Genomic DNA, 12,366 nt, shown 5'->3' with positions numbered 1-12,366 from the left:
AGAAAAGATCGAAAAGCGACAACCAATATACCAGGGCGTAGAGAGTGAACAAATTGATGGATGTGTGAAACAAAATATTAGGTTGTGGAAAGGGAAGAGAGAGGACGCGAAAGAAGAAAGGATGAGGTCAAATTGGGGAAGCAAAATGCAGAGTGGCTGGTGTGTGGCACAAAGGCGGTGATTGCCCGCCCGTCACTTTCCTTCCTACCTTTACTCGTCGACGAGAGTTTCTATCAATAGCAAAGACCTGGGGTCTTTGGTTTACTTCTGTGCATACAGACATCCTCTACAAACGGATTCCAGCCAGTCCGAGCCGCCCGGGCTGGCATCATCCATCATGTTCTGTCTCCGGAGGTAAGACGAGCCCACCATCAAGACCCAACATCAGCCTCTACGCGAGGATAAAACAGAAGCAGCCTCTGACATGGATCCCTATTACTATAGTTGGCTACCTCTACTCTTCATTCCCACCAACGCCTCGCCTCTCTTCATCATCTCCTTCGTCGCACTCACCTACATAATCCACCGACCCTGCATCTACTGCTCCGCCCTCCTGCTCATCCTCTTCGTCTCTTCCTGTCACTGGTCAGATAGGTGTATCTTTGATCTACGCAGCAACTGGTTTGCGCCGCGCTACACCTCCGAGCCAAACGAGTATGGCTTCATGCCCGGCAACGCCACCGTCGCCGCACCGCTCCCCGGCGACAGCCTAGCCGGATTTGTCTTCGATGCCTTCAACTCGACTGCCAAGGCGCTGGCTGGCGCTGCCCTTGAAGGGGCTCAGCAGTGCCTCGGCATGGAATCAAAACCGGATCAGTGGACGGGCGTGGGCCTGGAATGGTTGCGGAGTCTGCTTGGGCGGCGCGAGTGGACGCTTCCCTGCGTAGACGTGAAGGTGCGGTTATAGGCTGATGATAAACGGAAAAGTTTGCAAATTCTTGGAGCCGGGATATCATTTTGTTTTTGTCTTTGAAGGGTTTCCTAGATCACCCGAGGAATCATCACACTTATCATTGTGGAGACCAAGCTACATATTGGTACCAAGGCTGCATGTCGGTCTGAACGCTTGGATCTGGGCATGGAAATTGGAATGATCGTGCACTCAGCCAACGGAAGCGCTGGAGCTTGTATCTCATAACACTGTATATAGAATGGATAATGTCTGACACTTGAACCCTTTTCCTTTGCCTTTCAATCAGAAGACGCGCGCCACGGAACACCGCAGTTTGTAACCAACTCTAATTTATGATCTACACAAGCTATGTCGTGTGCCACTTTGCCCATATCCCTGAGGTTCGATGGCGGGAATCAAAGCTAATGACCACAAATCTTAGCGTCGAGGAAGACTCCTGCATCCAAGACAGGACTCTGCATTACTTTGTCTGCAGTATAATTACTGGGCTTTGATCGAGCAAAAGAGCAACATACACGATACCTTCGACAAATTTAATCTCACGCAACCTTGGAATAAAAACACTGCAAACATTTCTGACGACCCTGGATTGAATATATCACAGAACTAACCCCCTTCAAAAACATCCCACACACTTAATATCAGGATGCGAAGTCTTCGGAGTCACCGTTATAGTTGTAGAAATAAAATGATTCGGAGTAGTAGCACTAGCCTTGAAAGAAGGCCTAACTGTATCAACAAAGGAAGTCGAATTCTCAGGCGATGCAGATGCCACGCAGATACCCAGAGAAGTCAGGAAATTGATAACAGATGGGATGCAGGCCGCACAAGAGCATATCTGGAATAAATAAGTATGAACGGTAGTATATGGTTGTCACATTAGGAAGGAGAGCATACCTCGGTTAAGCCACCAGAGAGACATCTTTGCAATGCCGCTGCATCTCCGCTGGTGGCGGCTGAGACTATACAGGTGATTGTGCCGCTGAGGCCTAGACAGGCGGGGAGGCTGCAGGCTGGAGGCATTTGTTCGACTGCTAGGCGATTTTGTTCCAGTTCTATACTAGTTAGCTTGGTATATATCTAGAGGATAGGTGCTGGTAAGGTGATCAGGTACAAGGGAATGAGTCCGTACGGGTCAAGGTCCGGTTTTGGCGTTCGTGTTCATTGTGTGAGGCCATGCTGTTGGATGTCAAGCTCCAGACGAGGAGGGCAAGGATTTCGATGCGCATGCTGAACGTGATGCTTCTCAATAAGTTTGACGTATAAGGTAATGACCAAGGAGGTAGATAGGGAGGGAGGTCTCGTTCAGGGCTTAGGATGGGAGGTCCAGTGGACTATTTATTTACAATTGGGTAGCTCAGCTAGGTGAAAAGCAGACTCGATCTCCAGGTGACGCTGGAGGTGGATGTCATACCCACGGGTCGGATACCTGAAGAACGGGGAGCTACGCTGGAACAAGGTCACACCGAGTCACATTGAGGGTGCTGCTTGTCCCTCGAGCGGTGTTCTAGATTTAGACCAGGTGAACAGCTGGAAATCGAAGAGGACTGAAATATGAATAATGAATTATCGGACAAGATTATAACCTAAGTACAAGACGGAGAGGTATCTGACAATAAAAGCACAAAAAGCATGCCAACGACAAGATGACCGACCCGTTTACAGATCACTCCAGTGAGATCCGGGAGAGACAAAGAAGGACCGGGTTCGAAGGCACGCAGAAAAACGAGAGGAAACAAAGATAGTAAATCGTGAAACATGACCCAGAGGAATGTGGTATCACAACGTAAAAAAGTTCAGTCCATCGTTGACAGGCTCATCAGCAGAAAAAGAACTGAACGCTAGTCTGGAAAACAGATATGTGTATGAAGGCAAAATAATCTGCACGCAGACCTAGAGACATGGGAACCGCAAAATAAACGAGAAATTAGTTGTATCCACCGGTGGGCAAGGGCCAGTCGTCTTCTGTGATACTACTCCAGAAAGTCCAGATTCCGGTGACGGCGAGGAGAGTGAAAAGGGTCTCGAACAAGGCTCCGTTGATCTTGTGAGAAGAGGCTTCGCACAGGTGGACGCTGATCACGTATTGGAAGATCTGACCAATGGCGAATAACAGAGTTGCGCCGGTGAGATAGACTGTTACAGACGTGTTAGTTGATTTTTTTCTTCTTCCACTTTGGGTAATGCAGACGTACTCATTGGTCGGAACTCGCCCAGAACCCGCAATACCAGCACGGACTCGAGGACGAAGAACAGGAACAAGCAGACGAGCGGGAAGAGCTGGTACAGGACGTAGAGTCCGATATTCCTGTTCTGGCCCGAGTGGCTAGATTCGAAGTGGCCAGTCCAGTCGAACGCAGTGTCGAGTGCAATATAGCCCGTACCGATAAAGAGCACAACGGCAGAGGCACAAATCAAACCGATCGAGGCCGGCGTACCATCGTCAAGCAGCTGGAAGCCCACAAACGCGTTCATAAGCAGAATCCAGCACGTCGCAGTAATTGCCGCCAAATGAACAGCCGAGAAACCCTGATTTCGATCAATTAGACCCTAGGAATCCCCCAAAGTCAAAAACCACCGAATTCTCACCTTTCGAACCGCATCATGAAGCGGAATCCCACCGACAGTAAGAATCTCACAAATCTCGATAACAATGTAACCAAGCAGGAACAATTGCATTTCACTAAAGTCACAACGTCAGTCTCCAAACCCAAAAACCATGTCCGACCTCAATATCGGGAGGGGAAAAGCGTACCGACGCCCGACGGCGGCATGCTTTTTGTCCGACCTCCATATCAAAGCTGCCGAAACCAGGATCGCGATGAAAGCCAGTAGAATCGAGCCTGTTCCCGATATTAGCGCTTCGCTCTAGCGTGCACCAGTCCACACGGGTCATTACCTAAGTTAGCGAGGTAGCGATCGCCGGAGAGTTCAATGCCGTAGAGCGCGCACCCGCCGAAGGCCTGGTTCGGGGGCTGGTTGACCGCGAAGAGCTGTTGCCAGAGATACACGGTCAGATATGAGATCGGAGGAATTGGGAGGAGGTTCACGTACGTTACAGACTGGCAGTGTCGAGTCGCGACAAAAGTTCTGTCATACCCAAGAGGGGGAGGTCAGCGATCCGAGACTCGAGGTGCGGGTCTCATGGTTCCAGTATTCCAGGAATCCAGGGTTGAGTATGCAGACTCACGTGAAAATCGCCAAATTGTGTCGAACCCATGGCGTGCGATTACGGTCGCGGTGACCGGGCGAGAGGGCGCTGTGTTGGGTGAGGCTGGGAGGACTGGGGACTGGGGTCTAGAAGAGTCCCCTGACCCGCGCTTGAAGGAACACGATCGCTAGGGACGGATGATGAACGAGGGGTAACGAGACAGGAGGCAAGAGGGAATGGATCCCACGATGTGAAGCGACGGACAAGATGAGGCAGAGAGGAAGAGAGGCTGCACGGAGAAGTGGGCTCGAACAGGGAATGGCCGACGCTAGCGCTAAATCTGGGCGTGAAATTGAAGACGACGTAACAATGGTCTCTAGCTCTATGTCCCTTCGAATTGTGATTGTGCCTGGATCTTTCTCTCCTCATCCATGGAACTGTGGCAACGGCCTTGCCCGTGGTTCAGGGCCACTATTCTTAGAAGCAGATTTGGTGTGGCGTGCGGCAACGCGAGGAGGCTGCAGCATAGGGAGCACAGACTCTCCGTGACTCCGGTCAACTCCAAGTTTATAGGATACTAACTCCAAGTAATCATTAGCTCAAGGTGTAGTGGACATAGTGGACACCAGCAAAGTTGATCGTCCCCAAAAGGGGCGACGTCGAAGCATCGGCGAGCCACCCCCGCCCTTGCGCATTGCTGCACCCGTGGATTCGTCGGGCCCCTGTCGGGCTGGGACCTGCCGCCCTATCTACCCTACTTAGTTGCATGGCCCTTGGAAGATATCCCTTGAAACACTCTGATTTTGGGCATCTTTACAATCTGCCTTACTATCGAAGTCTGTTCCCCTATTCCGTCCGCGTCTGTGTCACCCGATCTCCAGGGCTCCCACACCCCAGAGGTCCCGGGGGGAGAGCGACGCGATCTCAAAGAGCAAGGAGCGATCTAGCAGACATCCTCAACAACTAACTTCTTCCCATCATGCTCCCCCAAATCCAACTTCAACGTACGCCCAAACAGCTCCAACAACATCTCAAAGCAGGACTTGGTGAGCGCCGGATCATACCGGCCCTTGCTGAGTTCATCGCGGATAAAAGCATCTAGCCCACGTCAGCTCGGTTCGGCGAAGCTTTCTCCTTCCGGGAGCGAGCTCCCCGGAATATCCAATGTGAACTCCAAAACTTACGTTGTGCCCAAGCAACTTCATAGAAACTGAATAGAACCCCTTGATCATGTAGGGTCTTGCGAATCAAATCGCGGCCTTCGGGTGGGACGTGGGTATCGTTTTTGCCAAAGATCTAGGTTTATTGAATCAGTCGATGCTTGGGCATTCGAGCCTGAGCGCTTGGGGGGGGGGTAAAGCTCGGGGACGAGGAAGCATACCATCAACAGCTCGCCCTTGATATCGCCGGCCCGCTGCAGACTATCGTCGTTCTTGCCTTGGGCTAGGGTCTTGCTGTGAATGTCCGTCGCAAAGTAGCACACCGCCGCCTTGACGCGGTCGTCTAGTGCACAGCGGTACGCAAGATGGCCGCCGAGACACATGCCTGTCGCACCGACGCGGCCATTGCAGGTGTCGAGGGAGAGTAGGTAGTCGACGCAGAGGCGGGCGTCTTCGTCGTAAGCGGCCAGTTTCTATTGCAATGGGTCAGCAGGCGGTCGTGGAGATAATTTTGGCGAGGCGAGTCTATTGAGGGAAATGCTATTTTCAACCGGACAGAGGGAGTATATTAGTAGTAAGATGTAACGTGCCTTGGTGATCTTCCACTTGTTGCCATTGTCCGTATCCTCGGCGTCGTACTTCAAGGGCTCTGGGCCTGTGAACTCGTGGTAGCTAGATGGGGCCGCGCAGATGTAGCCTTGGCCTGCAATTTGTCGCGCAAAGCGAGCAACGGGGCCCGTTACTGTCAAAGTGTTAGGAATGTTCTGATATCCTATGACGTCCATTGTGCCGGCCGGGAAGCTCCCACCTTGGTAGATCTCGCTGAAGACGACAACGCCCGGGAACCGTGCTTTGGGGTAGCCTGGGATTGTGGGGTGGAAGACATAGATGCCTGGTAGTTGTTAGTGCTGTATCCATCGCAATTGAGCTCAAAAGGTCGCTAGAGGTGGTCGTGGAGAGGACCTGGCGCGTTAAAGCGGGGATATACTTACGCATCGAGCCCTGCCCATCAGCCGCAGTGGGGACATCGTGAGTAGATTCTTGAACGAGCATGGTACAGATTATTCCAAGATATCACCTCGGGAACATTGACTCGAAAGGTACGAAGCTGGAGCAATTGACGTAAACGCGGGCTCGCGAAACGTTTATCGATAAGACCGCGGGGCGGATCATGTGGACGCTGACAAAGTGGGATTGCACCAACGGTCCAAGATAACTACAGATTTGAACGAGGTTTTTTTTCTTTCTTTGTTTAATTTCATTGACTTCATTTGAATTGAAGGAAAAAGATTCAAAACCCGAGGTATTCGGTGAATAATATACATGGAACAGAATGTTGAACGGCCACACCAAGGCGCTCAGAGGCGAAGCAACGGCACCAAGGCAAGAATTATCAAGAAAATTATCTCGAGTGGTGGCGAAGTGAATATTCCAAAAGAGTATCATGGCAATTTTGGTGGGCTGTCAGAAACTAATGACCTCAGAGCCCCTGTACAAGGAATTAAAACGGGGTGGAAGGGGTTGATTAATGTGTGGCCATTAGAAGACGTACTATTCCAATTGTTAGTATGGGTTTGATCAGTTTTTGAAGGGAAGAAACTTACGGGAATGAACAGGTAGGGCACCTGGCGCTCATATTCAAGCCAGGTCTCGCCGTACTTGATGCGACACCGCTGGATGTCACGCAGGGCGCGGTGGGAGATCATGCAGGCGAAGAAAAGAGGGTAAAACCAGGGGAAGGGGCTCGAGAAACCGGTGATCAGGCCCCAGTTCAGAGCGAAGTAGAGGTCACAGGTGTAGTGGATCTTGCGAGCCTTGCCGTCTGTAGCCAAAACATTAGTATATGTCACGAGAGATTTGCAGTGGAATACACTTACACCACCCGTCAACGAGGATCTTGGAGCCGTCGGCAGCAGTGAGAGTCTTGGGGTTCTTCACGGTCTGCCACGGCAGCTGAGGGAAAGTGTTACGGTTGACCATGGTGCCACGCTCTTGTTGGCGGAAGCGGTTCTTCTGGCTGTTGGTGGTGTCCCAGACCCAGTAGACAAACAGGTACGCGGCGTAGAGGAAAGCGAGGAAGAAGCGGTTCCAGTGGTACTCGCTGGGGTCATGGTTGGCCAGATAGATGGTGCAGTGGCAGTAGCTGAGGGGCACACCAGCCAAGTTCCAGAAGATGAGCATGAAGCCCCACTTCTCATAGTACATGTCCCTAACGAACGTGAGCTCGAGTTACCTGTTTAATTTAACAGACAGACTTACCACGTAGACACGATGCACTCCTCACCCTTGGAGCAGGCATTGGCATACAGGAAGTGTGCCATGACAAGGAACATGACCTCGCCAGACACATATCCGTAAACCTCCCATTGACGAGCGGCAGCACCCATAGAAAGGAACAGCAGGATGAACCAAGGCAGGCGGACCTCGAAGAACATCTTGAAGTCGAGAATGCCAAACATGCGTGGGTTAAGCTCGGCACCCATGAAGAAGTCATAGATAGGAGATCCGGTCATACGGTGCTCCGCGCCGCGAGCCAGGGTCGAGAAGTAGGCAACGAAAGAGACCAGGAAGCCCGACAGAATGGCAACACTGAGAAGAGGACCAAACTCATCAATGAGAGTGTAAAGCTTGAATAAACCAGTGAAGTGCAGAGCCAATGCGAGCACAATGCTAGTGTAGAACGACCACACAGCCGAGCAGTAGTAGGGCAGCTGCTTGCCACCCAGGTGCGGAAGCGGACGTCCCGAGACAGAGACACCGGGCAGAAGCACGTAGCAGGCACCCTCAAAGAGGAAGAACACCCAATAGATAGTCCAAGCCTTGAGCGATGGGAATGCGCCAGTGTAAACCAATTGACCCATGTGAGCAAAGAACTCCGAGAAGCTCTGGCCCTCCTCGCGAGTAGGGAATTTGCCATCGTAGTAAGTCGCACCAATCCACATGTAGTACATGAGCATTGGGAAACCAATCATCATAGACAGAACACCCATAGAGCCACCGAACTCGTAGTGTCCGCTGTAGTCGATTTTGGGGTCGAGTCCCTCCTCCCAGCCATCCACGATGCGCGACTTGGACTGGGCCTTGGTCTTCTTAGGAGTGGCCGCCTTGCCATTGGTCGCGGGCTTCAACGGCGACTCCTCCTCCTCCTCATCCTTGACCTTGCCAGACGTGCGACGACGAGTAGTCGACTTGGACCTTGGGGCAGGCGAGTCGGAGCCGTCGTTCTCGCTCATGTCGAAAGCTAAGCTCTTACGGGTGGAACGACGGCCGGGGGTTTCGATATAACCGGAGCGCTCCATTTTCCTGAAGTGCGCGAAAAGGAAACAGATTAGTTGAGAGGTCCTGAGAAGACTGAGAGGTCGGGATTGCAGGGGGCATCATATAGCCATGCGCGACGGGAGGGTGGATCGCGAGCAAGATCCGGGCGGGAATCACCTACTTGGGGGTTTTCCCCGTTTGGGAGCGCGTGAGAGTCATGATGGCCTGATCGGAACCTGGGAAGACCGGGATCCGATAGGAATTGGGAGGTGGTGGAGGAAAGAGGAAGGAGAGGGTGGGAAAGGGAGAACGGGGAAAAACACGGAGATGTTTACATTTTGCGTACCGGCCGTGTACACTTCCGCCCGTTCGAGTATGCGTGGGTACGGCAAAAATACCGCCCAGGGCGATTTCCATTGTTTGTTACCTGGAGGTTACACTCGGTTCACACTTCCGCCCTGACTCCCCACAATTGTCCTCGCTGTCAACTTCCTTCTTGGACTGCTATAGTAGGGTGGATCTGTCTAGCTGTCTAGCCAGCGATTATGTAGAATGCATCCCGTAGTTTTCTCACTTCTCGATCAGTCTCTCGTGCTTAGGTGCCAGCTTGCACTGAGAATTCTTTTTGCCCTGCAGCGTCGATCTCCGCGCCAAGCTTGCCGTTCGCTGCACGAGTCTCAATTGTGTCCAAGCTTACTTTCATTTGACTTTTAAGAATCTGACAGGGTCCTAGACATCAAAGATAAATTCTATAGCATATAGTCTGAGACAAGTCTCTATTGTATGTTTATTTTCATTCAGAGGTGCGCGCTTAAATCAAAATGTTGGGACTGGAATGTGGGCCCCAGGAGCAGAGATGAACAACCCGAATACTGAGGTTCAATCAAATATACGATGCAAAGGCACTGGGGATAATAGGCATACGTGTTGCGCGCCATATGATCAATAGCCTCCTGGCTACTCCGCCAGGGGTTATGCGCCTCGGTGGCTGTTGGTTGACATCAATGTGATCTTGTTTTTCTTCTTTTTCTTCCCACCAGTTGATGACGTAGTTGGGCCGGAGGCTGCGGGTTGCGCTTCAGCAGCGGACTGGGCAATGACCGCAGACTCTTGCTGCGCTAGCAACTCATCCTCCCAGCCGTGTAGCCATCCATCGTTGGGGGTTTCACTCCGATGTTCAAGAGTCGGAGACAGCGATGCGACAACCGTGGTTCCCCAAACAGTGCGTGAGCCTGGAGGGCTGTTGGAGGGGGAAGCCAACGCCCCAAATTGGGAGGATGCACGGGGAGGAGAAGCCGAGGATGCGCCGGCATCAAACAAGTCGGGATCGTGGCCGCTAGATAATGGCTGGAAATCTTGTGCAGAGAATGGTGCCTCACTGGCACCGCCGATGCTGGGCCGTTTGCGCCGTGCAGCAGCCCATCGTTTATCGTCCTCTTCCTTTTCAGCACGGATTCGGTCCTTCTCCTCGCGAGCTTCTTTCTCGCGATTGCGTTTTCGCCTCCGATCAATCTCAGAGCGGAAACGGTTGAGGACTTCGGGTACGACCACGTCCCTCCAGTCGCATTCAAGAAAGTTGACCTCACAGCCGTAAGGAAGGTGGCCCAGATATTTCACTCGCTTGCGGAGCTCGTCGTCAACCATATGACCGGTAGAGATGTGCTCTACCCGAGGTAGAATAGTCGCTGGGAAATCAGCATATTCGTTGAATGCTGCCTTGAGGATCCGAATATCAAGAGACGATAGGTAGAATTGAGGCAGAGCCTGGTAGAAGTAGTAGGGTTGGTCGGATTGCTGGGAGGCCTGTGGCTCTTTGCCCCTGCCCTTGGGCTTGGGTTTAGTATTGGATTCGGGTGAAATCTTGGTGTTATCCAATGCGTCCGAGAGATGTTCCGCTTCATCTGATGTGGCGGGGGTTGATGTAAATTCTGGCAGCGGATGTGTTGTATCCGTGCTGGATTCAGGCACAGACTCGGCCGAAGAACCGTTGATAGATGGAATCGTGGGCTCGGGCGTGTCGACAACGGAGGCAATGGACACCACAGCTGGCTCTTTGGCAGCCTTATTGGGCTGCCGTGAAACGTCAGGCGGATTACCAATGCCCTTGAGTTTTTCTTTCGCACCATTGATAGCGCTAATGGCCTTGCGGGTCCAGGTGTTCTCATCCCCAAACAGCAGCTCGTCCTCGACGGCTTGCTGGCGCAAGTCCTCAATTTCGGTCTCGTATTGAGAGATCATGTAATCTTCCCCGCCCTTCATGATTCGGGCGTAATCCGCAACTTCTGCCACATGATACCAAGGAATATCCTGTCCGGCACCGAGAGCCTCCGCACCATCGCGCGGCAAGGCGAGCGTACTACCGGGCTCCCGCTTGACCAATCTCAGTACAACATCTCCACCTTCAACAGGTAGGTCACCTTCCTGGCCGCGAAACCATCGAACGGGACGAGTTTCTGACGAGTATATTGAATCCCAGCAGATCGGACATTTCTTCCATCGAGCTTTTTTCTCGGGGACTGGTGTGTCGTCATCAGATGATGCATGCATATATCGAATCAGACAAGGTAGACAAAAGATATGGCCGCAACGGGCCATTCGAGGAGCGACTGGCGTAGACAGGCAAATCGGACAGCTAGCAGCTTGAGTTTGAGCAGACACAAGTACTTGAAGAACTGAATCCCAGTCCAGGTGGACATCAGCATTGGCCGACTGCGCATGGTAATTGCGATCCGGCGATACAATAAACCGGTAATTCGCGTGGACATAGCGGGCCTTGTCCACTGCATGGTATCCGGATCCTGCTCCCCATGACTGATAGCGACGCGTGTTGCGGGGCGGTGGCTGATACTGCGGGCGAGGGGGGAGGGAAAAGTTCATCAAGTGGGTAATGGACGTCTGGCCCTTGCGGCTATTTGTTGATCTCATGACGGCCTGGGCAGAGGAGATGATAGAGTCAGCTGGCGATGATTTTTTGGGAGCAAGCGCTGGAGCACCCACCGATTCGTTGTACTCATCATCGAGCAGCCGCGGTTTCCTCTGGTGCTTGTGTTGACTCTTTCGGCCTTGTGTATTCCTTGCTGTGGGCGAGTTCCTTGAAGATGAACCAGCACCAAAGCTTCCAGAGCCTCCGGCACGTCGCTGAGAACCGCTGTCGGTTGAAGCTGGCAAGTAGAGTGGAGACGCGGCCGAGGTATTCGAAATGTTTATCGCTTTGGAGGGAGCCTGGTTTGGTCCTACATTGGACGACATCTCCGAAATAACGCTTGACAAACCACACAGCTTAGCACGAAGACAAAGCGCACGCGAAAGATCGACAATCGGTTGTATCGGTGAACGAGCGGTTCGTGAGGATCTGGATATACCAGCACCTGAAAACGTGAGCCGTCAATCGGAGAAGATCACCAAGGTCTGAGCCATACACGACAGGCCCAGAGTCAGTCTGAAAGGTCTAGTGAATAAGGATAGACGAAGCCCCGAGAGGCCATCTAAGAATAAGAAAAGCGTTCGGGACGCTGGCTGTTCACAGGCGGTTGAGAGGGGCAAACATGACATCGCCGGCACGTGCCTGGCTGACTCAGAGATCGCTGACTAACCAAATTCAGTTCAGCTTCGCTTCGGAAGACGTGAATGAGGGACAGTCTGCCTCTCCTCCCTTCAGTTCACGGGCCCTTTTCTTGCCTGGCCGCCAGCCCCGTTTTCCTACTGTCGGATTTTGCTGCTAAGGTACTTGATACTTTGCCCCCTATCTATCTTGTTGCGCATTGCGAATGCTCACGGATTCTCACCCTCTAGCCATTGAGCTCGACCAATTTCGCTACACCACCCATCTCGTGACCTTCTTTCCTCGATCTCCCAAAGAGGCCAATATGGCTGCGTAAGCGCGC

At 52.3% G+C, this 12,366-nt stretch overlaps 6 protein-coding genes across 6 annotated transcripts; 1 reads left to right on the top strand and 5 right to left on the bottom strand.

The window, feature by feature from the left end:
• Positions 1–337: 337 nt before the first annotated feature.
• On the top strand, positions 338–907 carry N7498_002805 (uncharacterized protein; the record flags this gene model as incomplete). The annotated part of the gene is made up of 2 exons (XM_058449867.1): positions 338–354; positions 445–907. 2 exons carry the CDS (start codon positions 338–340, stop codon positions 905–907), a joined length of 480 nt encoding a protein of 159 aa, XP_058312211.1.
• Positions 908–1,554: 647 nt separating this feature from the next.
• N7498_002804 (uncharacterized protein) lies at positions 1,555–2,142 on the bottom strand (the record flags this gene model as incomplete). The annotated part of the gene is made up of 4 exons (XM_058449866.1): positions 1,555–1,620; positions 1,644–1,751; positions 1,811–1,968; positions 2,046–2,142. The coding sequence occupies 4 exons, from the start codon at positions 2,140–2,142 to the stop codon at positions 1,555–1,557; spliced, it is 429 nt and encodes a 142-aa protein (XP_058312210.1).
• A 698-nt stretch (positions 2,143–2,840) lies between these two features.
• N7498_002803 (chitin synthase export chaperone) lies at positions 2,841–4,261 on the bottom strand (the record flags this gene model as incomplete). Its single annotated transcript, XM_058449865.1, has 7 exons — positions 4,104–4,261; positions 3,968–4,003; positions 3,813–3,906; positions 3,669–3,756; positions 3,503–3,596; positions 3,109–3,442; positions 2,841–3,049 (listed from the first exon to the last, which is right to left on the bottom strand). Exons 1-7 carry the CDS (start codon positions 4,131–4,133, stop codon positions 2,841–2,843), a joined length of 885 nt encoding a protein of 294 aa, XP_058312209.1. The 5' UTR covers positions 4,134–4,261.
• Positions 4,262–5,007: 746 nt separating this feature from the next.
• On the bottom strand, positions 5,008–6,277 carry N7498_002802 (dienelactone hydrolase family protein; the record flags this gene model as incomplete). Its single annotated transcript, XM_058449864.1, has 6 exons — positions 5,008–5,162; positions 5,249–5,360; positions 5,446–5,697; positions 5,815–5,966; positions 6,033–6,116; positions 6,217–6,277. The coding sequence occupies 6 exons, from the start codon at positions 6,275–6,277 to the stop codon at positions 5,008–5,010; spliced, it is 816 nt and encodes a 271-aa protein (XP_058312208.1).
• A 486-nt stretch (positions 6,278–6,763) lies between these two features.
• Positions 6,764–8,701, bottom strand: erg4 (c-24(28) sterol reductase; the record flags this gene model as incomplete). Its single annotated transcript, XM_058449863.1, has 5 exons — positions 6,764–6,775; positions 6,829–7,046; positions 7,102–7,433; positions 7,484–8,527; positions 8,664–8,701. The coding sequence occupies 5 exons, from the start codon at positions 8,699–8,701 to the stop codon at positions 6,764–6,766; spliced, it is 1,644 nt and encodes a 547-aa protein (XP_058312207.1).
• Positions 8,702–9,454: 753 nt separating this feature from the next.
• N7498_002800 (RING-type E3 ubiquitin transferase MAG2) lies at positions 9,455–11,731 on the bottom strand (the record flags this gene model as incomplete). The annotated part of the gene is made up of 1 exon (XM_058449862.1): positions 9,455–11,731. One exon carries the CDS (start codon positions 11,729–11,731, stop codon positions 9,455–9,457), a length of 2,277 nt encoding a protein of 758 aa, XP_058312206.1.
• Between the last annotated feature and the right edge of the window lie 635 nt (positions 11,732–12,366).

This window comes from Penicillium cinerascens (assembly GCF_028974065.1).
Source record: "Penicillium cinerascens strain IBT 15544 chromosome Unknown contig_1_segment0_segment0, whole genome shotgun sequence".
Taxonomy (NCBI): Eukaryota; Fungi; Ascomycota; class Eurotiomycetes; order Eurotiales; family Aspergillaceae; genus Penicillium; species Penicillium cinerascens.
This window is presented reverse-complemented; position numbering and strand designations above follow the sequence as displayed.